General features: G+C 52.1%; 1 protein-coding gene across 2 annotated transcripts in view; it reads left to right on the forward strand.

The window, feature by feature from the left end:
* Positions 1–312: 312 nt before the first annotated feature.
* The window catches only part of ATL1 (atlastin GTPase 1), a 32,744-nt gene continuing 6,470 nt past the window's right edge, over positions 313–26,586 (forward strand). For both annotated transcript variants that reach the window (XM_063159605.1, XM_063159606.1), the window contains exons 1-11: positions 313–412; positions 12,325–12,572; positions 13,601–13,735; positions 15,035–15,139; positions 15,326–15,376; positions 16,994–17,050; positions 19,932–20,024; positions 21,379–21,517; positions 22,716–22,843; positions 23,408–23,464; positions 24,056–24,127. In XM_063159605.1, coding sequence (XP_063015675.1) covers positions 379–412; positions 12,325–12,572; positions 13,601–13,735; positions 15,035–15,139; positions 15,326–15,376; positions 16,994–17,050; positions 19,932–20,024; positions 21,379–21,517; positions 22,716–22,843; positions 23,408–23,464; positions 24,056–24,127 — 1,119 coding nt within the window. In that variant the 5' untranslated portion in view covers positions 313–378. The remainder of the gene's footprint in view (positions 413–12,324; positions 12,573–13,600; positions 13,736–15,034; positions 15,140–15,325; positions 15,377–16,993; positions 17,051–19,931; positions 20,025–21,378; positions 21,518–22,715; positions 22,844–23,407; positions 23,465–24,055; positions 24,128–26,586) is intronic.

Raw genomic sequence — 26,586 nt, forward strand, 5'->3', positions numbered from 1 at the left:
GCCCCTCACGATCCCAGTGCCCTGGCACGGCTCCCCTGGATGTCTCCTATCCGTGCTGAGCCCCCCACCACCATCCACCCCCTCGGGAGGGGATTCAGCCCCCTCGGGGGTGCGGCTCGCCCCGCCCGCGGAGCCCCCTGGCTGCGCGCACCCCGAGCGGCGGTGCCGGGGCGGCCCCGCGGGTGCCGTGGGCGGGTGCCCCGGCGGGCCGGGCCGTGCCGTGCCGGGCCGTGCCGCGGTGCCGCGCCGAGCGGCGGGCGGGGATGCTGCTGCTGCTGCCGCCGCCGCCGGCTCCCCCGCCCGCCCCGCGCCGCCGCCGCAGCCCCGCCAGACGCAGCGCGGCTCGGAGCGCGCACGGAGCCTCCCGCAGCCGCCGCCATGGCCCGGAACCGCCGGGACAGGAGCAGCTGGGGTAGGGCGGCGGCGGCAGAACCGGGGGGGAGCGGGGGGAGCGCGGACAATGCCGGGCCTGAGGCGGCCGCGGGCCGCGCCGGGGCGGGGCTGCGGCGGGAGGACGCGGGCGGGGGGCTCGGCTGGCCCGGGCGGGGCGGGGGGCTGCCGGGTGCCGAGGGGACACACGGGTGTCTGGGACACCCCCGCGCTATCCCTGAGGGGCCTGGGGTCCGCCCGTCCCGCCCCGGCAGCGTGACAGGGAGCGGGGCTGCGGGATGGGCGCCCCTCGTTCCGGGGCCTCCTGAGGCGGGCTGTCCCCGGCTTGGGCTGGTCACCGCCCTCGGCTGGGCTGCGGCTGGACCCCCTGACACACCTGGGGCCGGACAGCCCCGGCAGCTCCCTGGGGAGCCTTTGGGCTGCTCCTCCGGCTTGCCCTGACACCCCTTATCCCGGCCCTGCCGTCCCCTCCGCCCCTGATGGGGGGTGACACCTCAGCCACCACCCCAGCTCATCCGGGAGCAGCGATCCCGCTCACCCCGCCTTCCGCAGGCAGAGCCACAAGGCCACCCTGCCTTGTCACCCCTCCAGAGGGGTTTCTCCCGTTCTGGAAGCTGTAGGATTTAGTTGTCAAGTCACCCTCCAGTCAGGGCCCATTTTGAACCCACCCCTGGCAGCCCCCTGATCCCGGGGGAGCCGGGGAGCGGAGCGGGGGGACGGCAGGAGGAAGTTCTGTGCTGCCTTCCTGCGAGGCTTCGGTTCCTCCAGAGGCGCCTGGATCCTCCTGGATCCTCCGGCAGCTCCTGCTTCCCCCTGCATGGAGCCCCGGCTGGTCCCACAGGTGGGTAGCACCAGCAAGGGGCTCCTCCACCTTCAGCCTGCTTGTGAAGGATGGCTTTACCCGCTCCCACTGCCACGCTGTTCCGTAGGAAATCCCATTTCATCCAGCCAGTTCCCGTTATTTGAGCAGAGTAATTTGCCGTTTCCTCCGGAGCCGTAATTCCATGTGAGCTCACTCACACGGGTGCCGGCGGTATCCCGGCTCCTCAGGCGGAGCGGGTGAGCTGAGCTGTGATGTTTAGATACACAAATTACATTTTAATTTGTGTAGATGAGCGTAGGATTTCCCATGGCAATGATTACCAGCTCGGAGGCATGCTGGGGGAAGCACTGGGATAACGGAGCTGCTGATCCGGTGATGGGGTGTTTTTTGGGGATGGAGGGGGGGGGGGACAAAATGGGCCAAGCTCATTTGATGGGTTCAGCTGTGACTTAATGAAGGTGCTCAGATCCTTGGGTGAAGCGGAGGGAAAACTTGCCAGGGAATGTGGTGCCATTCTCAGCTTTGTCTCGCGGAGCGTGTGACAGACGCGGCAGCCGTGACTCCGTGCGTGCTGGGAATTGCACACACGTCCGGCCGCCCGTGCCTTCCCTGCGCGCCCCGGCAGCAGCAGGAGCGAATGCAAATGATGCCGGAGGGAAGCGGGGAAAGCATCGCCCTGGGAAGCACAGCCTGCGCCCGGCCAGGGGTTGAGGCACATTTCTCAGCCTGCTCCCGGGAAATGTGATGTGTCACCGAGGGGTGAACTCTTCCTGAGCTTCTCTGCGAGAATCTGGAAGCGTCCATGGATCCAGGTGGATCTCTGTGGGATCAGCTGCCTTCTGCTGCCGCCCATCCACAGCTCAGAATAATTCCCTCTATTATGCCACAGACATTCACCTATTCCTAGAGGATTCCCTGGCTTTTTGCCAGGCTGGTTGACATTGTGAGTAAGAAATTGAGTGAAATGCTTCAATTTTTTTTTTTTTTTTTAACTAGGAAAGAAAAAGAAAAAGCTGCCTTTATACATTTCTTTATTCTATTTATACAACAAAACCTCATTGCCTTGAAAGCTGTGTTTACATCCAGTGACTGCAGCATTGTGTGGTGACATCAGTCCATGGGGTGACTCTTCCACTGCTACATTTTTTAGCTGGCAAAGGAGGAGGACATTTTTCAGCTGGCAAAGGAGGAGGCTTGGGCTTTTCCTGAAACTAAGGCAGAAAGGAGAAAGTCCTTGCTGTGTTCTGAAAGTGGGCTTATGGGTCATTAAAAATATTAACGCTATTTTGAAACGGATCAAACTTTGCCCTAGTTACTCAGGCCTGGGAGCAGGCAGCTGCTTAGTGTAACCCTCCTTTGTTTCATAAAAATAATTTGCTTTTTTAAAGCTCACACAGCAAATTAGGATGAGTGTGTGGGATTGCCCCTGGTCATAGCTGGGTCGCTGTCACATCCCCAGGAGCTCTGTAGGGGTGTGTGATGCATCCAGAGTAGGATTTAGCCTTGGGCTAGAGGTCAGCATCAGGTTATGCCTCATTTGAGGCTCTTTCTGAACGTGCCAAGTGGTGCACAGACCTCACAACTGCTGCTGGTTCAATGGTTGAGGCAGCTGCAGATGAAAAAAAATCCCAAATAATTCCTTGCTGTGAGTAGTGGACCCTGCTTTGCCCAAAAAAAGGATTGTTAGTCCAAGTTCTGCTTGGCATGGTGAAGTCCAGCCAGCTCCTGAAGGTTTGTAGTAGATTACACTGATTTTTGTCTGAAATTCTTTGTGCTTGGCAGTGGCAGATGTTCAGCAGCCTTGTCCCTGTGATCCAGTGAGATCCCTGCTCCCAGTCACTCCTTTAAGCAGCACAGACTGGAACAAATCGTGTGAAATCTCATGTTCCCCATCATGGCCAATTTTGTGTTGAAATTGGAACAGTCCACCTAGCAAGAATTCAGTTTTAAAACCATAAAAGGGATTGCAGAGGTTGCAGATAGTTCCTGGTGAGGGTTTTGAAGGTGGACAGGGGATTTAGGAGAGCCCCTAAAGGGAGCCAGGAAAAGCCAAGGAACTCTTTTGAGCATAAGGGGCTCCTCTCCAGCACAGGCCAGGGATCATCCCTGCCCCATCTTACACTGCACACAATGGGTTAAACTGAGAAGAAAACCATGATTTTGCTAGGTTGTTTTTCATTTAAACCACCTTAACATCTTTTGTGCTTGTTGTTTGATTTCTGCCCTTTTATGATGGATTTTCAGTTTCCACTTCCTGGCATTTCTTTGTGAGTCTGAATGCTGGGAACCTGACAAGGGAAAGCTGAGATGTTTCAGACAGAGGGGCCTTCACACAAAAAGCCAGAAATATTCACAACCAAACGAGTGGCTTGTGAAAGAGAAAAGAAAATGAAGTGCTGGGACTTGAAAGAAGAGACAAGTCAACATTTCAAGCTGAATGTGATTATAGAATCAGGGAATGGGCAGGGACACTTTCCAGTAGATCAGGTTGCTCCAAGTCCCATCCAACCTGGCCTGGAACACTTCCAGAGATCCAGGGGCAGCCACAGCTTCTCTGGGCACCCTGTGCCAGGGCCTGCCCACCCTCACAGGGAGGAATTTCTCCTAATATCCCATCTAAGCCTGCCCTCTGGCAGTGGGAGCCATTCCCTGTGTCCTGGCCCTCCAGGCTCTCACCCAAAGTCGTTCTCCCACGGTGGTTGTACAGGGAATTGGAATAGCTGGATAAGCAGGACAAGAGCAGCCTGACTTTCTCTTTTTTGGGAAAACCAGGATGGGCTGAGCCTGCCTGGCAGTGGTGACGTGGTGCCCCTGTCCTGCCTGGTGCCACGTCCATGCCAGGAGTGGCTCTGGCCTTGCCTGCACCCCTGGTTCATGGGAGTGGGAATTCATTGGTTGTGTCTTGCTGCAGTTTCCCTGCTCCAGGGGTGACAAACAGCACACTGAAATGTTGTTTAGGGCCTGGGTGATGTTCAGAGGCAGCAGGTTTTATATCAGCTCCCCTGAATCACTGACTGGAACCTTCTCCAGCGGGGGAAGGAGGCTGGGGCAGGTGTTGTCACACTCTGTGAGGCACAAAGTGTCCCACAGATCCCTGCTGAAAGTCACTTCACTCTAGAGAGCCCCCAGCTCCTCTGCTCCTGCCAGAAATGCTCCCTTTTGCCAGCAGGAAAAGTGAAGGAAAATAACTGAACACAGATCTCCCAAATGAGGTGGAGACTTTGGAGAAGGAGCTGAGTTCTGCCAAGCCCATAGAGCACATTAAAACACTTTACATGCAGAGTGTAATTACCTTTCATGTTCTATCCTAAAATTTCATGGCGTGTTTACCAAACTTTATTTTCAGACAATTTTAGCAACAAAAGGGTAAAAATAATTTAATGTCAGAAAAAACTAAATCCAGTACTGGTGGTGGAGATGAAGGGAGGCTGTTGCTGACAAATGGCAGATGAGGGACCATGCAGAAAATGTGTGCTGGGAGGGAAGAGGGAGTTCTGGAGATGGATCCCTGGCAGTGTCCAAGGCAGGTTGGATGGGCTTGGAGCAGCCTGGGACAGTGGAGTGTCCCTGCCCTTGACAGGGGATGGAATGAGGTGTTCTGTAGGTTCCCTTCCAACCAAACCATTCTGGGATTCTGTGTTACCCTGGAGAATGTGGGCTTAAATATGGGAAATATTTATGGGAAGTATGGGAATAGGCTTAAATGAGGGAAAGGGAGCAGGCCCAGGGTTTGCACCTGACAAACAGATCATGGTTTCTTTTTGCTGGTGCTCTTCCAACAGTGCTTTGCCTGTGGGAGGTGTCCACCTTGCCTCTGACTCAGCCATTCCTGCTGCCTGAGCTGTCACGGGCACAGCCTCATAACTGTCTGACCTGACCTCAAACTTGCTGAAAAAATTCTACCAAAAAACTCTGATTTGCTTCATTCCCCAGGTAGTTTCCTGCCTGTGTGTCCAAAGCTCAGCCTGGGAATTTGACAGCAGTAGGAGCTGCTCGTGCTTCAGAGCCAGCTAAGCACTGCAGCTTCACGTAATAGGTGTTGTAATGAGGAATTTCACATTGCACTTTGGCATTTGGGATGTTGTAACAGGCAGGTTTGGGGGCCAGTTATCATCCCAGCTCTTGCTCCTGTCAGCAGTGGGAAGGTCCCAAAGCACTCCTGCTATCAGCAGAGTCACTCATCCCCTGTTCCCTGTGCCAGAGGCAGAAGGGGCTGAGCTGACGCTGTGCTGCTGCCAGCTGGGTGACTCAGGGCTGGCAGCAGCAAGGGGCACTCCACATCTGCACTGCTCCAAAAAAAGCAAAGGGTGAGTGAAGATGAAGCCTGGCAGAGCAAAGTCCCTGCCAGGAGAACGTGGGAGTGCACATGGGATTGGCAGAGCTGGGAACACAGCTGGGCAGCTCAGCTCTGGGAGTTTGCCCTGACTGTGGAGAGGAGCTGGGGATCCCAACGGGACACTGCAAGTGTGGCCTTTTACAGAACTGCAGTTAGTTAGGTTGGAAAGACCTCAGAGATCATCAAATCCCAAACACCAGCTCGGTAAGCAGAGCTGGCACTGAGTGCCACACCCAGCCTTTCCAGAGGTGGTGACTCCACCACGTCCCTCAACAGTCCATTGCTGTTTATCTGCCATTCTTAGTGCCGAATGACAGGGCTCCTTTTTCCTCAACAGTTTTCTTCTCCTGTTTCTGGTGCCCTGCAGCTCCAGGGACTGTCATTGACCCATCATTTCCACAGATTGATGGCAGCTGGGTTACAGCCAGGCTGAGGAGGTGCAGATGATTTCCTAGGTGGGCACTGTAAGTTCTGGCTCTGCCTTCCCCTTCCTTGCTGCATTTCCCAGCTCAGCAGCCCCAGGTGGAAGGGGCTAGCATGGCAAGAGCCTGACAGAGGGACATGTGGCACTTCCCAGGTCCCCGTGGGTCTGGTCAGTGCATGGGCAGCATTTGGTGCTTCCCCTGCTTGGATCTGGGGTTCTCTGCCTCTGTGGACATGTCCAAAATCCCAGCAGAGGTGTGAGCAGAGTAAAGGGAAGGTTGTGTGTCTGTGCCTTCAGCTGTGCCCTGGGTGCAGGAGAAGCATGGAGAGAGACTTATTTATTTATTTATTTACAAGACCACATAGTACCAGGATAGGGAGGAATGGCTTCCCACTGCCAGAGGGCAGGGTTACATTTAGAAAAAGTTATTCCTGTGAGGGTGGGCAGGCCCTGGCACAGGTGCCCAGAGCAGCTGTGGCTGTCCCTGGATCCCTGGCAGTGCCCAAGGCCAGGCTGGACAGGGCTTGGAGCACCCTGGGATTCGTGGAAGGTGTTATTTGTGTAAGGCTTGAAACTGGCTGGGCATGAAGATCCCTTCCAACCCAAAGCATTCCGGGATTCTGTGCCACAGCAAGGCGCGGTGAGTGCGTGTGCGTGGTTAAACCCAGCTGGCCTGGAGCCTTTGGGGGTGTGGTGCAGGGTGGCTGTCACACGGGGCTTTGCCCAGCCGGGTTCCCTGCTCCACCCTGTGCAGGGCCAGACACCTCGGGCAGCCCGAGCTCTGGGGGCGCCTCCTTTGTGCAGCAGCAGGGCAGGGTTTGCGGGCACCACCCTGCTCTGCCTCTCCCCTGCACACCCATCGCTCCCACCCTTCGTTCCCGTGTTCCCTGGTTGGCTGGATCAGGTGCCAGCCGTGAGGGGAGGAGGGAATTCCTGCTGCATGCTCGGAGCTCCCCGCCGCTGCCGGCCTGCTCGGATCGCTGTGGCACAGGGAGATCGGGGCTCGTGTGCCAGCCCAGCCCGGCTGAACGTGCCCAGGGCCGGGGAGATGCTCGGGGTCGGTGCTGTGCTCCCCTGAGCTCTGGTGCAGGGCAGATAAGCTCCCTGCAAACCGCAGCTCTCTGGAGAGCATCCAGAGGGATGGAGCCTGACTGCAGCCTCTGTTCGGGGCTTGGCTCTGGTGCTCTTGGTGGCAGTGTGATATGGGATGGAAACTCCAGAAGGGAGCCACACAGATATCACTGCTGCTCACACAGATCCCCTGAGAGCTGCTGATAAGCAGCCTGACACGGTGCATACAGGGTACTCTGTTCCAAGGAGCAAGCAAGTTCAGGCTTCCCATCGAGCCTCGATTTTCTCTCCTTGCTGGTTTGTTTTCCCTGCAGTAATTTGGTTTGAATGCCCTCAGAATGGCAGCACTGCCTGGCATTGGTGTTTGTGTGTGTGTGACATCTGAGCTGGGGCTGTTTTGCCTGGAGAAGAGAAAGCTCCAGGGACACCTCACTGTGGCCTTCCAGGACTTTGAAGTGGCTTGTAAAAATGGAGAGTGACTTTGTACATGGGCAGATAGTGGTAGGACAAGGGGGAAACGATTTAAACTAAAAAAGGAGAGATTACATTAGATATGAGGAAAAAATTCTTCTCTGTGAGGGTGAGGAGGGTGCCCAGAGCAGCTGTGGCTGCCCCTGATCCCTGGCAGTGCCCAAGGCCAGGCTGGACAGGGCTGGGAGCAGCCTGGGATGGTGGGAGGTGTCCCTGCCATGGCAGGGGGTGGAACAAGATGATTTTTAAGGTCCTTTCTAACCCAGACTCTTCTGGGATTGTGATTTCAGCAGGAGAATTGGAGCCCAGGCTGCAGCTCCTGCTTTCCACAGGAAATCCTGGGATGCAGGGGAGCCTGGGAGCAGGGCTGGCAGATTGGCCTCCTCAGGCTCTGCTCGGGCTGTGTTTGCACTGATGGTGGGACAGGGCTGTGTTCCGTGCTCTGGAATGAAATGGATTTCTTGTGCAGGCTCACAGCAGGACAAGGCTGGTTCCTTTGTGGCACTCAGCATTTCTGTGACCTGTTCTTCCATGGCTGAGGGAGAGCAGGCTCCAGCAAGCACTCACCAAACATTGCATAGTTAGTGGCTTGTAATTAACTCCTAGAGAAGAATAAATTAAGTCAATTACATTAGACATGTATGTGAGTCTGCACAATGTGAAATATGCTGTTTCAATTAATTAATTTAGTCCAAAGCAAGTCTTAGAACAGTAAAAGAATTCTTTGCTTTTTTTATGCTGTCTGACAGCAAATCCTGCTCTCCTTCCCCTTCCCACTTGCAGTGGCCATATGGAAAAGTGCTGTGGCTTCCACCCCACTCGGGAATGAGCTGTTATGAAATGGGGAGAAGGATCCTGTGAATTTATCCTGTGAATTTCTGAATGAGCAGCTGGAGAATTGACGTAATTGCAGAGCCGAGAGAAAGGAGGAGTCAGCTCAGAAAAGGAGTGAAAACAGGAGTGAGTTCAGCAAAGCTGAGCTCTCCTTCCTTTCCTTTTTGGCTGCAGGAGTTTTTGCCACTGCCAGGTACAGCTTCCTTCAAGGCAAAAAACTCATTTATGGCCAGACAGACCAGTTAAAATCATTGACTCCCAGGAGTGTGCAGGCATTGTATAAAATAATCCCTGGCTCTGCAGTGGGGCAGATAATCTAACAAACAGAACCTGGAAGTTTCATCACATGGAAATATGAATATAAATATGAAAAATAAAGTTTTGTCTGCAGATGGCCTACATGAAAGAAGCAGAGGTAGGGATGAAATTAGTTCAGAGATCTGCTTAATGTCATCTCTCCTTCCTGTTGTCTCCAAGGACCTGGGGAATCAACATATCCTGCACATAATGCTTTGTGTTGTGCAGACAGCCTGGTTCTCCTGGTGTTCAGGTGGTGGAAACAAGGATGTCCCCTAGGAGAACGTGGCCACTAATGTGTCTCCCAAAATCTGTTCATGTCTGCTTAAAAAATTTACTCTCCTTCAGATGATGATGATTTGAAGGGACAGAACAATCCCTTCTCCTCTGCACTGGTTGTTGGCTCAGCTGCTGGAAAGAGCAGAGTGAGAAGAAGATGTGGAAGATCCCAGCCAGGCCCCAGGAGAGGGGATCTGTCCCCAGGAGAGGGGATCTGTCCCCAGGAGAGGGGATCTGGCCCCAGGAGAGGGGATCTGGCCCCAAGAGAGGGGCTCTGGCCCCAGGAGAGGGGATTTGTCCCCAGGAGAGGGGCTCTGGCCCCAGGAGAGGGGATCTGTCCCCAGGAGAGGGGCTCTGGCCCCAGGAGAGGGGATCTGTCCCCAAGAGAGGGGATCTGTCCCCAGGAGAGGGGCTCTGGCCCCAAGAGAGGGGCTCTGTCCCCAGGAGAGGGGATCTGTCCCCAAGAGAGGGGCTCTGGCCCCAGGAGAGGGGCTCTGTCCCCAGCTGTCCCTGTGACAGGGCATGGCAGGGGACTCTCCTCAGCCCCCAGCTCTGGGAGGTCCATTCCGTTCTCTGACCAGGGGCATCCAAGGATTTGTGCCCATCCTGGTACCCTCTGCTGGTGCAGGATGAGTAAACACATAAATCATGGAATCCAGAATAGTTTGGGTTGGAAGGGACCTCAAAGTTCAGCCAGTGCCACCCCTGCCATGGCAGGGACACCTCCCACTGTCCCAGGGTGTCCAAACCCATCCAGCCTGGCCTTGGGCACTGCCAGGGATCAGGGGCAGCCACAGCTGCTCTGGGCACCTGTGCCAGGGCCTGCCCACCCTCACAGCTGGGAATTTCTTCCTAAAATCTAATTAAATCTCTTCTCATTTAGTTTGAAGCCATTTGCCATTCCCTGGCTCCTGTCCCTCCATCCCTTGTCCCCAGTCCCTCTGCAGCTCTCCTGGAGCCCCTTCAGGCCCTGCCAGGGGCTCTGAGCTCTCCCTGGAGCCTTCTCCTCTCCAGGGGAGCACCCCCAGCTCTCCCAACCTGCTCCAGAGCAGGGGGGCTCCAGCCCAAGTTCTGCTCCCACCTCCCTCTGTCTCTGTGCCCAAGGTGGGATTTGTCTGTCTGGGAAGGTGGCACAGCTGTTGCACCCTGGTGGCTGAGTTAGAGTCAGAAATATTTAAGTTTAATTTGATTTACAAATTTTTTCCTGCCCCCACCATGAGTCACATCCTATGCAAGGATCTCTCTACTCTCCTTTCTGTACAGCTGGAAGAAGAAAATAAAAATAGGACGTGGCTTAGCTGAGCAGGGCTTTGGGAAACGCCACAAGAGAGAGGAGGCATTTCCTTATCCTCTGTATGGCCCTTGCAGCTTGGCTTAAAAACAACCTTTGGCATCTGGCTGTCCTTACCTGTTGGGAAATGTGTTTGGGGTGTTCCTGCTCTCAGAAATTTGAAATGAGGATTTTTTAAAATTTTCCTGGAGGCCCCTGTGCAGTGACACAGTGCTAGGAGGGATTTTAGTGCTGCAGTCTGGTGGAGAATCTGCTTTTCACACCATTTGGGACTTTTGTTTAGTTAAAAAACCTCCCAGCAATGGAAAGAAAAGATCTTTGTCTCTCAGCTGTGAGCAAAGAAAGCTCACAGTATATGTCCAAGAGGCACCAGAAATCCCCTGGCAACCAGGCCTAATGATCCTGGTACTTCCTTGCAGGATCTTAGGAAATCACAAAAGTGCTGCTGTTATTTAAAATATGGAGTTACTGCTGGAGGCTTCTTTATAGAGAGGCCCAGAATGGGCAACTCCTGTTCCTCCTGATATTTATAACTTCTCTTTTAGTGTGTGCACACACAGTCCTTGTGCTTTGGAACAGCTCAGAGCTGGGTCCCCGAGGTCAGGGGCTGAAACAGAGACTGGGCAGGTTGGACTTGAGGCAAAACTTGGGGAAGTGACAGCCTGAGGCACAAACTGGGAAGTTTTTGTTGGAATGTGGGGGGAACTTTCCATCTGGCAGGGAGGTTCCAGTGGCTGTGGGTGAGCTGGCTGGCACAGTAATCACCTTCAGCATCCCTTCCCTGCGCTGCAAAGTTTGGAAGGACCAGCAAAGGAAAAGTACTGGAGCCAGCCTGCTCTTTGCAAACCCCAGGGCTACAGCTCTTAAAATGCATCTGGCTCCTGTGAGAGCCTCCTGTGAGCCCTGCACAGCCCAGGAGCTCCACAGGGAACTTGGCCATTTCCAAGTGGGGAAGGGGGCAGTGCTTGTGCTCTGTGTGTGCCTCCCCCTTGGGAGCAGCAAAGCGGCTTTTAGCAGGATGGGTTTGTGTCTGCATGGCCTGATTCCTGCTGGCAGTGTCCTGGGGGATGCTCATGGTGAGGCTGATGGCAGGAACAGCAGATTGCACTTGGAGCATCAGCTCAGGCTGCAGATGGAGCAGGAATGTGTTGCTACAGGAACAGCAGTGGCACAGGATACACAAAGGCAGCATCCTTTGGTAGAGCTGTGAGACCTTTGGACACCTCAGCTGGAGAGCTGCTTCTGTTTGGGTCAGCCTTCAGGTAGGACCAGAGGAGAGCAGAACCCTAGATAATGTGGTAGAAGGGATGATGAGAAGGCTTGGATTTCACTTTTCCAGCTGAGAAATGGCCAAAGGGAGGTGTTATGGTGGGCCCTGTTTGTGTAGGGAGTTGCAGGGATCTGTTTTCCATGCAGGATGAAATCAAAGGGATGTGTTTTACCAAGGGAGGTTCCAGCAGGGAATGCTTTCCTGTGTGGGGCACAGGGTCAGATGACCCCAGAGAAGCATGGAGTCTCCACTGGGATATCTGAGGCCAGGTGCAGCAGATCTGCTCTGGATGGTGCCATTTTGGGGTGGATATTTGAGTTTTTGGATCTCTTAGCACCCTGTCCAGCCCCGCTGTCACTGACTGTCACTGTCACATTGTCTGGAAAAATCCCCTTGCCCAGGATTCTTCTCCTGGGAAGCTGAGAAGGCTCAGAGAAAAGGAAAACAATTCTTATCTCATTTGCTTCTCCTGTGTTGTGCTCATGTGGAATGTGTTTGGAGATTGTTCACCCACAGGTGATTGTTCCATTGGATTCTGCTGGGAGTTGTTTTCCCTCTTTGGCCAATTGGGGCCAAGCTGTGTCAGGGCTCTGGAAAGAGTCAGGAGTTTTCATTATTATCTTTCTAGCCTTCTGTAAGTATCCTTTCTGTATTCTTTAGTATAGCTTAGTATTCTTTAATATAATTCAGTATCTTAAAATAATAAATTAGAACATGAGAATGTGGAGTCAGATGTATCATTCCTGCCTCTGGGAACCCCACAAACACAGGATCACCGACCCCTCACAGTGCAGAGGAGGCACCAAACCCCTCTCATTTGTTTTCCCTGTTCCCACAGGCAGCTTTGCAGACAAGACCTACGAGTGGAGCTCTGAGGAGGAGGAGTCGGTGAGGAAGGCGGGGCCGGTGCAGGTGCTCATCGTCAAGGATGATCACTCCTTCGAGCTGGACGAGGCCGCCCTCAACCGCATCCTGCTCTCCGAGGCTGTCAGGGACAAGGAGGTGGTGGCTGTGTCCGTGGCTGGGGCTTTCAGGAAAGGCAAATCCTTCCTGATGGACTTCATGCTGCGCTACATGTACAACAAGGTAAGGCTGCAGCTCAGGGCCCTTCCCAGACCTGCTGCTCAGGGATGAGCTGGGTTTGGTGCTTTGGGAAGGCTCAAGGCTCTCGTGAGTGTGGGATTCACAGAATAAAGCAGAGCAGATCCTTCCCCAGGCAGAAGTTGCTTGTGGATTCAGCTTTGGAGCAGGAATGTTCACATCTGCTGCCCTGAATCACAGAATCATTTAGGCTGGAAAATCCCTGGAAGATCATTGAATCCAGCTGCTAACCCAGCATCACCCTGCTCACCACTGAACCTCATCCTCAGGTGTCTTATCTGTGTCTTTTGAACACTTCCATGGATGGGCACTCCACCACTGCCCAGGGCAGCCTGTTCCAATGTGTGACCACCCTTCCAGTGAAAAAAAAAAAATTCTCCTAATATCCCCCCCAAACCTTTCCTGGTGTAACATCAAAATGTTTCCTTTTTTTCCTGGGAGCAGAGCCCAGTTCCCACCTGGCTACCCTCTCCTGTCAGGGAGTTGTGACGGTTCCCCCTGAGCCTCCTGTTCTCCAGGCTGAGCCCCTTTCCCAGCCCCTTCAGTCTCTTCTGCGGCTCCAGACCCTGCCCAGCTCCCTCAGCCTCTCCTGGAGCTCCAGACCCTTCCCAGCTCCCTCAGCCCCTCATGGTGCTCCAGACCTTTCCCAGCTCCCTCAGCCTCTCCTGGAGCTCCAGCCCCTTCCCAGCTCCCTCAGCCTCTCCTGGAGCTCCAGACCTTTCCCAGCTCCCTCAGCCTCTCCTGGAGCTCCAGCCCCTTCCCAGCTCCCTCAGCCTCTCCTGGAGCTCCAGCCCCTTCCCAGCTCCCTCAGCCTCTCCTGGAGCTCCAGCCCCTTCCCAGCTCTGTTCCCTTCCCTGGACACTCTCCAGCCCCTCCATGTCTTTGTTGTGAGGAGCCCAAAACTGAGCCCAGGATTTGAGGTGCCTTGAGAGTGAAAGGAAGGAAAAACCTCCCTTAGGGGGTTCTTAGCCCTTTTCTGCCACCTGCAGCAATGTTTGTGTTCCTCCCTGCAGGAGGCAGTGGACTGGGTTGGGGATTACAACGAGCCCCTGACCGGGTTCTCCTGGAGGGGCGGCTCCGAGCGGGAGACGACCGGGATTCAGATCTGGAGCGAGGTGTTCCTGGTGGACAAGCCCGATGGTACCAAGGTCTGTGTGTGTCTCTGCTGCTCATTTCCCTCCTTTTCCAGCTTTTGAGACCCTCCTGCCTTGTCTTAGGTGGTTGTCCAAACCTTCCCTAAGGAAGGTTTTCAATACCGTGTCTCTGTTTAATAACAAAAGGAAGTGATATAAAAATATTTCTTTAGAGAATGTAGTTTTGATAATAATTTTTAACATGGGTATTTCACAGAGCTGAGGGGTGGAATGTGGTGAATTTGCATGGGAGGCATTTATGGAAGTGATGTAAAAACTTCAGTGTAACTGACAGTCTGTAGAACTGCTGGGAAGTTGTACACACCTCTGTGAAAAACACATGTTAAAGATGTGTCACAGACATCTTTTATGGAAAATCCTTTCCTTAGGATTTTTCCTCCTGAGAAGCTGAGAGGCCTCAGGAACAGAATGTAAACATTGATTATCTGCTGCTGTGGGATGCAACAGGTGCATCTGGGATTGGCCCATGTGGTTGTTTGTAATTAATGGCCAATCACAGTCAGCTGGCTTGGACTTTCTGTCCGAGCCACAAACCTTTGTTATCATTCTTTGCTCTTCTGTTCTTAGCTAGCCTTTTTTCTTCTATTCTTGTAGTATAGTTTTACTGTAATATATATCATAAAATAATAAATCAGCCTTCTGAAACATGGAGTCAGATCCTCATCTCTTCCCTCAACCTGAGACCCCTGTGAACACCGTCACAAAGATGGGTTTAACAAAGTGAGGCTATGTGATGTCCAAGTGTCCCTGATATGTTCTCTAAGTGTCCCTCAATTCTGGGCATCCCAGAGTTTATTTCTGTACTATTCCCAAAAATCTCGAATCTCATGTCCTTGCAAACTCCTTCCTTTCCTAGAGCAGGAGTTGTAAGGTGAAGTTTCTTCATTCAGGGTTGTCACGGTGGATTTGGAGCATCCTGCCAGGAATATTTGTATTTATCAGGAATATATGTATTTATGCACTTCAGCTCAGAGCATGGCGCCCAAGTGACCCTGAGGCATTCAGGGTGTGATTCCTGATGCTGGCTGGGTGTGTTTGGGTTCGGGAGGTGCAGTTTGTGTTTGGGTTCTGGTGCAGACTCAGCCGGTGTCAGAGGAGCAGAGCAGTTCCCTCAGTGCCTTGCAGAGCACTGATTTTGCTGCCTGCTGGGGTCACCCTGCTGTCAGGAGTGGCTTTTGCCTTGTCCCAGCAGTGAGGAGGCTGAGGCAGAGGCAGTGAGGCCCCAGCACAGCCCCCCAGCTGCCACTGCCCCCATGGCACGTGAGGAGCTGACAGGAGCTTTGTGCCCCACAGGTTGCAGTGCTGCTGATGGACACCCAGGGCACCTTTGACAGCCAGTCCACCCTCAGGGACTCAGCCACCGTGTTTGCCCTCAGCACCATGATCAGCTCCATCCAGGTAAGAAATCTGGGCTGGAGGAGTTCAGCCCCAGGAGCTACAGAGCCTGTCAGGGCTTCCTTCCTACCACTGGGGCCTTGCCCTGTCCCCATGGGGATGTCACAGCTTTGGCCACACCAGCCACGTGTTAGCCCCAAGGACAGGCTGCTCTGAGTGATCTGAAGTTGGTTTTTTATTTCAATGCAGGTTTATAACTTGTCCCAGAACGTGCAGGAGGATGATCTGCAGCACTTGCAGGTAAGAGAAGCTTTGGGGTAACCTAATTGGGCATGGAGTGACCCCAGGGAATGGCTTCCACTCCTGGAGGGCAGGGTTAGATGGAATAAAGGAAGGAATTTCTGCCTGTGAGGCCCTGGCACAGGTTTCCCAGAGAGGCTGTGGCTGCCTCATCCCTGGGAGTGCCCAAGCTTGGGTGGGAGCTGAAGCAGCCCTGGATAGTGGAAGGTGTCCCTGCCCATGGCAGAGGTTGGAACTGGGTGGGATTTCAGGTCCATCCCAACCCAAACCTTTTTTTTTTTTTAATTCTGTGATTTTATTCTGTGATTTTATTCTGTGATTGTGAATTACCAGCCTGGATGTTGCCATCTGGTGCTGCCTCAGTACAGGTGACCCTCTAAGGGTGATTCCAGCCCTGACTGTTGGGGACAAGCAGCTAATGGGATTTTTGTGGCACAGGTGTCCTGCCTATTTCCTGGAATTACCTCCTGCTTTCTCTTCTGTTCAGTTGATTGATTGGTTGATTAATTAATCGGTTTTTCCAGGAGCTTAAGGAAAGGAAAGAAAAGCAAAAGTCCAGCTGAAAAAATCAGCATTTGAATACTTCTGAATTATCTCAGTCCATAAATATTATTAGCAATAACACTTCTTTAACACTGAATTTATTCAGTGCAGCTCTGATCTTTCAGTTTGGATTTTAAGCCATGACTGTTTAACAAGTTGACCCATTTTTAGGCATCTGTGAAACACATTATTGTGCCTTCAGTTAGAAATTAGAGTGCAGAGAGACTGGAGAGTCCTCAAACTTTGCTGCTAGGCTGATTTTGGAGTCTTTGCACAGCAGGGGTTTGCAGGGAAAGTACTTAGTTGTGAATTCATTTCCTTTCCTTCCTGGGGTGTTTGCAGGGAGCAGGGCTCCAGCAGCCCCTGGAGCACGAGGAGTTTCTGGTTGGTGTGAAACCAGCAGCAAGCAGCTGATCTGAGCCATTTTCCACAGATTTGGCAGGCAGCAGCTCCAGGCTGGGATCTCTCACATGAGAGCTCAGCAGGGTGATGGTTCCACAGCAGCTCCCTGTGCCTCTGGGATGTCAGCTGGGAGCCCAGAGCCTCTCTGTGTCTGGTGTTGCTCACTCATGAACATCCCCTGCTGCTCCAGGGAATCAGAGGATTCCCTGCAGGGATCATTGATCAGCTCCTGGCCCTGCCCAGGTCCCACCAGCCCCACCCCGGGCATCCCTGGCAGTGCTGTCCCAACCCTCTGCAGCCCTGGCATGCCCTGGGCAGTGCCAGCACCCTCTGGGGCAGGAACATTCCCTGAGATCCATCCTGACCCTGGGAGGAGACTCAGGGCCAGGCTTTGGGGTGTGAAATGAGGGTGCTGTGGGCTCAGAGCAGCACTGACCCCACTGTTTGTGTTTTCCAGTCCCTTACATTTCTTACTCGTGACTGGAGCTTCCCTTATGAGTTTTCCTATGGATCTGATGATGGTGGTGCAAGATTTTGGAGGAGAGGAGCTGGCCTGGCTCAGCTCCAGCCTCCCCCTGGGTCCTGTCCCTGTCACAGAGCTCAGTGCTGCTGTCCCTGTGTCCCACAGTGCCAGACTCACTGTCCTGTCCTGTCCTTTCCTTCTCCTTCCAGCTTTTCACCGAGTATGGCCGGCTGGCCATGGAGGAGACGTTCCAGAAGCCGTTCCAGGTGAGTCCCAGCGCTGCTCGTGTGTCCCGCTGCCTTCACCACGAGGTGTCACTGCAGTTTGCAGCGTGGGAGGAGCTGGCACTGCCTGCGGATTGCTCAGCTGCTCCAAGGAAGGCCTTTGTGCTTCCAAATACATCCAAAATCCCTCTTTTTTTTCCTCCCTCACCCCCTGCCTTGCCAAGAGCTCTGCCCTGTCCTGCCAGGCTTGGAAAGCAGCTGGTGTTGCTGCAGGTTTGTCAGGAACTCTGCCCAGCCTTTGTTCTGAGAGGGTTGAACTCACCTGCCCTGGGAATCCCTGCTCCTGGCCAAATGAAAGGATAAGGATTAGCAGAGCTGTGGGAAAACTCGGTGTGAGTGGGGTTTTAGCTTCAAATTAGGGACATCTGTTCATCCTTCTGCTCCCCAGCCTGGGAAAAGCTGGTGGTAAAAAAAAAGAGCATTGGGCATTCACAGTAGGTGAGGTTGGTTCCTGTTTTTAGAGACACAGAAATGTTTTGATTAGGAAGTTCACAAACCCTCATCCAACCTAAAATAATACCCAGCAGAGAACAAAGCATGCTGTAAAAATCCAAAGAGTAATTGCGAATGAGTTACAGCTATTTTACATTTGCTTTCCCACATAAAAAGAGAATTGTTGTCCTGGAAGGACTGAGGGGTTTATAAGGTGTCTGTGGTCAGGAAGTGGAAATAAAATTAAAAAGTTAAAAAATACAACAAATGGACAAATTGAGATTTTTTTCAGGTGTATTGGATTCTGCTGTGATAAATGGTAAAGCTAAAAATATATATGGCAAAAATATATGACAGGCAAGAGCTTGAAGAATGTTGTAACATGGTACAGCAAAAAGCCAGACATTAAATAAATATTCCTGCTCCTTATTTAAATACTGGGGGCTAATGTAGCCAAATATTCCAGGGAAACTGAGATACTTCCCACTCCATCAGGGAAAAGGAGGCTGTGAGGGGAGACTTAAACATGCTTAACTCATTAGGGCTGGATAAGAGGCTCTGATTTTCCCAAACACTGTAATTGCTGTCAAGGCACAGTTTGTGGATGGAGAGTCTTGTCAAACAATCCCATTATCAGTTTTTGAAAGAGCTGGGCTGATAAAGGTAACTCTCACCATGATCCATTGCCTTCTGTCAGCCTTATCTCTCCAGGATGCTGATGGAAAGCAAATGAAGTCAGCATTGTCTGGTTTAATCCATAGTTAATGGATTAAAAACTCATTAACTGATAGATGCCAGAGCACGCTGAACTAATTGGAACTAATTGTGGGGAATCATCATCCTTCAGAAGTGTTTCCTTGGCATCCCCCCAGGCTCAATGTCATCTTCATGAGTGATCAGGGGGAAATGATCAAACTGGGAACCCTTGTGGGTGTGACAGATGTGGCAGAGGGGTCAGTGGTGCTGTGGCCAGGTGAGAAATGATCTCCTGTCTGCATCCAGCATGGGCTGCTTCCTGCAGAACCTGTTTGGAATGTGACAGGGTGGATGGGAAAGCAGGGAAAAGCAGGATGAGGAGGTCCTGGCAGAGTTTTTCCAGTTCCAGAGCAGCTGTGGCTGCCCCTTGATCCCTGAGAGTGTCCAAGACCAGGCTGGACAGGGCTTGGAGCCACCTGGGATGGTGCAGGTGTCCCTGCCATGGCACTTTTAAGGTCCCTTCCAGCCCAAACCATCCTGGGATTCTCCAAGTGTGATGGTGAATAAATGCAGTGGCACTGATCCTGCTGGAAGGGAAGGGAAATGAGACTTGGCAGTGGAAAATTCACATTTCCCTTTGTCTCCCTCCTCTCCTCACACTGAGGAGCCCTCACCAGAGGCAGGCCCTGAAAGTGGAGCCTTCTCAAAGGCAGTGGTAAGCACAGCCTGTCTGGAACAATTTTACTTCATAAAAAAAAAAAATAATAATAATCCAAATTCAAGGCGTGCATCATGTGTTTGTGGAAAAGTCCTAAGCATGGGCATGTCTCTGAAGCATCTCTGGTGTTTGAGAACAGCATGTCCTCAACCAGCTCCCTGGGTGCACTCACTGTGGCTTCTCCTGCAGTTCTAAAAGGCCAACTCACTGTTCTCTCCTCTTTTTTTTTAACTTTTTCTGATGTTTTATGAAAGAGAAATAGCAGGAATATTTCCCCTCCCTCCATTAGATTTTTGTTCTAAACATAGATAAACTTTAGGGAAATTCCAGTGAAATGGGTTCCACTTGCTGAGCTGCTTATCCCTGTTCCTGAGTGGAACTCTGGCACCTCTGCCAGGCCCTCCTGGGCTTTGGCATTCAGGATTTCCCCCTCCAAACCCTTTATTTCCTACATGGGATCTTGTACAGATGAAGCAGTGGAGACCTCATTTTTTTTCTGAAAACTTAATTTTTTTTTAAAGATTCAAAGTTGACCCTTCTGGTATTTATTTATTTATTGCCCAGGAACTTTGAATGCCTCAATAAAGATTACAAAAGCCAATGATTTCTTATTCACCCTCATTCCTCTGCATCTGCTTCTCATTAAAAGTCTGTCTGGAAGGCTGCCCAGTGAAAAAGGCTGAAAAAATGAGCCTGTAGAATTCCCATAGGATGGAACTAAATGTGGCTGGGATTAGGGAGCTTGCTGCCTTTTGTCCTGGTTAGCAGCAATCCCTTTTCTTGGGCACTTTGGGTGATTGATGTTGTTCTCCCAGCCAGGGACTCAAACTGGTGCAGAAATTTGGGGCTGGGACAGTGGGGTGGTCTCAGTCCCTGCACCTGGGACCTCTCATTTCCACCAGGAAAGGTGGGAGATGCTGCTGGGGCTGGGAGGAGACTCAGGGCCAGGTTTTGGTGTGTGAAATGAGGGTGCTGTGGGCTCAGAGCAGCACTGACCCCACTGTTTGTGTTTTCCAGTCCCTCATATTCCTTGTTCGTGACTGGAGCTTCCCTTATGAATTCTCCTATGGATCTGATGGGGGTGCAAGGTTTTTGGAGAAGAGACTGAAGGTATGTTTTGCCTGCTCTGGGTTCTGGATAGTGGAAGGGATGATCTTCAAGGCCCTTTCCACCCTGATCCACTCTGTGATTCCATGATTTTCCTGTTCAGCTTCATGGCCTCAGCCCTGGAGGTCAGCTGTGAGCTGCAGTGCAGGTTATGGTCACACCCAGAACCTTAAAATGCCACAAGGGGCATTTGGGGAGGGGGAATTTCCAGAGGAGCCATTTGGGGTGGGTGAATTCCCAGAGGAGCCATTTGGGGTGGGTGGATTTTCCAGAGGAGCCATTTGGGGTGGGTGGATTTTCCAGAGGAGCCATTTGGGGAGGGTGGATTTCCAGAGGAGCCATTTGGGGTGGGTGGATTTCCAGAGGAGCCATTTGGGGTGGGTGAATTCTCAGAGGAGCCATTTGGGGTGGGTGAATTCCCAGAGGAGCCATTTGGGGTGGGTGGATTTTCCAGAGGAGCCATTTGGGGAGGGTGAATTCCCAGAGGAGCCATTTGGGGTGGGTGGATTTCCCAGAGGAGGCATTTGGGGAGGGGGAATTTCCAGAGGAGCCATTTGGGGAGGGGGAATTTCCCAGAGGAGCCATTTGGGGTGGGTGGATTTCCAGAGGAGCCATTTGGGGAGGGGGAATTTCCTTGCCATGTTCAGGGTTCTGCCCAAGCCCAGCTCCCTGGAACTCTCTGGGAGAGCCCAAAGCAATGGGAGTCAGCAGATTCCCGAGAGACTGGGAATGATGCTTTAGTAATTAGGGAGTTGGACAATCAAAATGATGGGCAAGGGCTGCTTGGGATCAGTCAGGAAGTGCATGGCTGATCTGGTAGTGGAGAGACCTAATTATATGTGAGACAAGCAAGGCCCTGGTGGGAAATCCCAAATGTTTTTGTGTTCCAGTCATCCATGGCCATGTGCAATTCCCAGATGATGATAACATGCTCCAGGGCATGTGGGCAGAGATACTCCAGTTCCTTCTCTTTGTCCTCATGCCTGTGGAATCCTCTCCTTTCCCCCACAGTGTGGAGTACCCTGTGCTCCTGCCAGCTTTATCCCAGTATTCCTATCAGAAGGAAACTAAAACTGTGGGAAGTAGATAGGCAGCACAGAGCTCTTCTCTCTGGTGACCACTGGCAGGACCTGAGTGAAGAGCTGGAGCTGTGCCAGGGGAGTCTAAATGGATATCAGGGAAGGGTTCTTCATCCAGAGCGTGCCCCAGGGAATGGTGACATTCCTGAGGCTGCCAGAGCTCCAGGAGCTGCCAGGGATGCCCAGGGTGGGATTGCTGGGGAGTCTCTGCAGGGCTGGGCTCTGCTCCTTGTGGGCACATCCAGCTGAGGATGTTCTGTGCTTCCCTGTCTCCACAGGTGTCAGGCAACCAGCACGAGGAGCTGCAGAATGTCAGGAAGCACATCCACTCCTGCTTCACCAAAATCTCCTGCTTCCTCTTACCCCACCCCGGCCTCAAAGTCGCCACCAACCCCAATTTCGATGGAAAACTCAAAGGTACAAAGGCAAAGCTCTGCTTTCTACCCTGATTCCTTGGAAACCCTGGCAGGCTGTCCTGCTTGTTCCTGAAACCCCCAAAAGTGTTTTCCATGAAAAACCTCCTGGGAGAGCAGTTGGATCCCCCTCCCAGTGCTGTTCACACTCCCTTCTGCTTCTCCCCAGTGCAGCAGACCAATGTGGAGGGAGAAAAGGTTGCTACTGGCAATACCCAGTGACAGGAAAACTGGGAAGGGCAGGGATGACTCTGGATGTTTGTGGATGTGGCGTTAAAGCTGCAGGAAATTCCTGTGCCTCACCTGCACAGGCAGAGCCTGCTTGCTGCAAGGCTGCTGCCTGTGCTGGCTGGAAGGCTGGTTCCACAAGCTCTCAGAACAGTTATTTCCCTTTGAAAAGCTTTCCAGGGAATATTTAATCTGCCTTGACTTATCTGATCAGTGGTTTCCCTACAGGGCAGGCTTGGTTCAGCAGGTTAAAAACAAGAGAGAAGGAGAAGAGAGCTGTGGTGAGATTCTCCACCCCAAAAGGAGCCACATGCTGGGGATATTTTTAGGTGTTTGTTGTGAGCTCCTCACCAGCGTGGCTGGTTCCAGGCTGCTGCAATCTTAGCAATAAAGTGGACCATTAACTACTAAAAATAAATTAGCAGGCAAAGATGGGAGTTTTCTCCTGGTTTTGTCTGGCTCAGACTTGCTCTGTGCAGAGCAGGAGGGACAGCGAGGCAGCAGGAGGGAGATGTGCTGGGGGAAACTGAGCTGAGCCCTGGAGCTCCCCCTTCATCTCAGGTGCTGAGAGTGTGGAACCATTGCTGTGTGCAGACAGGAGCTGTCAGCAGCTGCTGGACACAATTTTCTTGTTGCCTCAGAGCTCTACTCAGCTTTTTGTGCTCTGATGGAAAAAATGTGGGGGATTTTCCCTGCTGTCCAAATTCCTGGCTGTTGCATTGATTTTTTTTTCTGCCTTCAGTCCTATACAGTTGAATTTAATGGAAACACCAAAAACCCCACCTGAGAGCTTTGTCCAAATCCCCCTGGAGCTCTGGGCAGCCTTGGGGTTGTGCCCATTCCCAGTTCCTTCCACCCTCTGGGAGAAGAACCTTCCATGGCAGGGGACTGGAACATGATGGTCTTTAATGTCCTTTCCAACCCAAACTATTCTGGGACTCTGTGATGCCTCTTTTTTTCCTTTTTTTCCCCAGAAATAGATGATGAGTTCATCAAGAACTTGAAGATTTTGATTCCTTGGCTCCTTAGTCCTGAGAACCTGGATGTTAAGGAGATCAATGGCAACCACATCACCTGTCGAGGCCTTGTGGAGTATTTTAAGGTATTTATTTCAGAAAAAGTGGATTTATTCCTGCTGAAGGGGGAAGCAGCAGCAGCAGGCAGGAGCAGTGACAGTCCTGACTCACTGCAGCAGAGGGCAAACACCTCATGGTCATTTATTTGACCACACAACAAGCCCAGAGAGTGGGAGGAGCTGTTTCCCTTTCCTGGAGAATTGAGGGCTGGAGGGGGATAAGCTGAGGGCTGTATTCCAATTGCCTTTGGAAAAAGCTTATTTTTGTTGTCATGGCTACTGGGACATTTCCATGAGAGACATTGGTGAGTAATTCTCACCACCCACTCCCAGGGCTACCTTGGCTCCTTCTCCTGCAGGGAAGGGACAGAGGTAGGTGCAGATCCTTTGGGAGGGACACTGGGAGTGAGAGGAGGAGGGAGAGCTCCAGTGACTGACCCAAGGAGTGGCATTTTCTGACCAAAGCCATCTTGTGCTGGAGCATCCTCCTCTTCCCTGCCTCTGAATGCTGTCTGGAGCTGGGTGGGGGTGGCTGCTGTAGCTCCTGTGTGCTGCATTCCACATGATTCCCTTTTCCCTGCTCTTTTCCAGGCCTACATCAAGATCTACCAAGGGGAGGAGCTGCCACACCCCAAGTCCATGCTGCAGGTAGGTGTGAGTGGGAGCTGTGGGAATTCCTGCTCTGGAATTGCCAATAATTCCCAGGAATTGGCAGAGGTGTCCAGCACAGTGGGGCTGCTGGGACTTCATTCCAAATGCCTCAGTGTAACCACCCAAGGGAAGAGTTTGGCATCAGGAGCCTGACCTGGCTGAGCAATCCCAGCTGGGATGGGCTCTGGGGAGTTGCTGGCTGCACACAGCCCCAGCCAGCTCAGCTGAGTGTGTCCCTGCAGGTGAATGACATCCTGGGGGCCACACAGGGAGGGGACACACGGAGGTGGCTGCCAGAGCCAGCTGGGAGTGCAGCTGGAGCTGTTTATTTGTGGCTGAGCCTTTTATCTCTTTCCTTGCTGCTTCCCACAGCTGAAGCCAGAGTTTTTGTAGCTCTGGCTTGGAGGGGAGGAATCCTCTCTTCATGCAGGATGTGTGAATATGGGATGAGCTTATTTGGGGTTGGTTGGAGGCTGGGAGAGCCCCTTGGCTGATTCTGGGTGCCACACACATGTCCTGGCTGTGTCACTTGCACAGCTTAACCCTGCCCTTCTGCACCTAAATGTTGTGTCCCTTCTGCCCTTCCAGGCCACAGCAGAAGCCAACAATTTAGCAGCAGTTGCCACTGCCAAAGACACCTACAGCAGGAGGATGGAAGAGGTGGGTGGTGATGAGTGTGCCCCTTCCTGCCCCTTCCTTGCCCCTTCCTGCCCCTGTGTCCTGGCTCTCCTGTCTTAGATTTATGGAATCCCAGAAGGGTTTGGGTTGGAAGGGACCTTAAAGCCCAGCCAGTGCCACCCCTGCCATGGCAGGGACACCTCCCACTGTCCCAGGGTGCCCCAATGTCCAGCCTGGCCTTGGGCACTGCCAGGGATCCAGGGGCAGCCACAGCTGCTCTGGGCACTCTGTGCCAGGGCCTGCCCACCCTCACAGCCAGGAATTCCTTCCCAAACCCTCACCCCTAGTCCCTAACCCTAATTTTAGATTTTTCCTGTGTCAACAGTGATGTTTCAGGAATGATTTCTGTGTGTAAGGAGTGACATTTCAGGGATGATTTCACTGTGTCAAGAGTGGTTTCAGCATGTCATGAGTGACAGTTCAGGAGTGATTTTCCCATTTTATTTCCCTGATTTTATTAGGAGTGCCATTTCAGGAGTGATTTCACTGTGTCAGCAGTGATGTTTCAGGAGGGATTTCTGTGTATAAGGAGTGACATTCCAGGGGTGATTTCCCTGTTTCAGGAGTGATTTCCCTGTGTCAGAAATGCCATTTCAGGAGTGATTTTCTCATGTCAGGAGTGACATTTCAGGGATGATTTCACCATTTCAAGAGTGATTTCCCTGTGTTAGCAGTGGCATTTCAGGAGTGATTTCTGTGTATAAGGGATGATTTCCCTGTGTCAGAAATGCCATTTCAGGAGTGATTTCCCTGTGTCAGCAGTGATGTTTCAGGAGTGATTTCCATGTATAAGCAGTGACACCTCAGTGATGATTTCCCTGTATCAACAGTGACATCTCAGTGATGCCAGCAGTAATTTCCCTGTATCAGCAGTGCCATTTCTGGGGTGATTTCCCTGTGCCAATAGTGATTCCCTGTGTCAGGTTTGATTTCCCTGTGTTATCAGTGCCATGTCAGGGATGACTTCCTGTGTCAGGGATGATTTCCCTGTATCAGCAGTGATTTCTGTGTATAAGCATTGACATCTCAGTGATGATTTCCCTGTATCAACAGTGACATTTCAGTGATGATTTCCCCATGTCAGGGTGATTCCCCTGTGCCAGCAGTGATATCTCAGTGATGATTTCCCTCTATCAGCAGTGATTTCCCTGTGCCAGCAGTGATTTCCCAGTATCAGCAGTGCCATTTCAGGGATGATTTCCCTGTGCCAGCAGTGATTTCCCTGTATCAGGGATGATTTCCCTGTGCCATCAGTGATGATTTCCCTGTGTCAGGGATGATTTCCCTGTGCCATCAGTGACATCTCAGTGATGATTTCCCTGTATCAGCAGTGCCATCTCAGGGATAATTTCCCCATACCAGCAGTGATTTCCGTGTACCAGCAGTGCCATCCTGGCAGTGCCATGTCAGAGATGATTTCCCTGTGTCAGGGATGATTTCCCTGTATCAACAGTGACCTCAGTGATGATTTCCCCATCCAGCAGTGATATCCCTGTATCAGCAGTGCCATCTCAGTGATGATTTCCCTGTGCTATCAGTGCCATCTCAGTGATGATTTCCCTGTGTCAGCAGCGCCATTTCAGGAGTGATTTTCCTGTGTCAGGGGTGATTTCCCTGTATTAACAGTGACATCTCAGTGATGATTTCCCTATCCAGCAGTGATTTCCCTGTATCAGCAGTAACATGTGAGGGATGATTTCCCCATGCCAGCATGGCCATCCCAGCAGGGCCATTTCAGTGATGGTTTCCCCATGTCAGGGATGGTTTCCTGGTGTCAGTGATGGTTTCCCTGTGTCAGCAGTACCGTGTCAGGGATGGTTTCCCAATGTCAGTGATGATTTCCCAATGTCAGTGATGATTTCCCCATGTCAGTGATGATTTCCCCATGTCAGTGATGATTTCCCCATGTCAGTGATGGTTTCCCAGTGTCAGTGATGATTTCCCTGTGTCAGGGATGATTTCCCCGTGTCAGTGATGATTTCCCCGTTTCAGGGATGATTTCCCTATCTCAGTGATGATTTCCCCGTGTCAGTGATGATTTCCCTGTATCAGCAGTACCGTGTCAGTGATGATTTCCCAGTGTCAGTGATGATTTCCCAGTGTCAGTGATGATTTCCCAGTGTCAGTGATGATTTCCCCATGTCAGTGATGATTTCCCAGTGTCAGTGATGATTTCCCAGTGTCAGTGATGATTTCCCAGTGTCAGTGATGATTTCCCAGTGTCAGTGATGATTTCCCCGTGTCAGTGATGGTTTCCCAGTGTCAGTGATGGTTTCCCAGTGTCAGTGATGGTTTCCCAGTGTCAGTGATGGTTTCCCCGTGTCAGTGATGGTTTCCCCGTGTCAGTGATGGTTTCCCAGTGTCAGTGATGGTTTCCCAGTGTCAGTGATGGTTTCCCAGTGTCAGTGATGGTTTCCCCGTGTCAGTGATGGTTTCCCCGT

The sequence above is a fragment of the Melospiza melodia genome, chromosome 6 (genome assembly GCF_035770615.1).
Source record: "Melospiza melodia melodia isolate bMelMel2 chromosome 6, bMelMel2.pri, whole genome shotgun sequence".
Lineage (NCBI taxonomy): Eukaryota > Metazoa > Chordata > Aves > Passeriformes > Passerellidae > Melospiza > Melospiza melodia.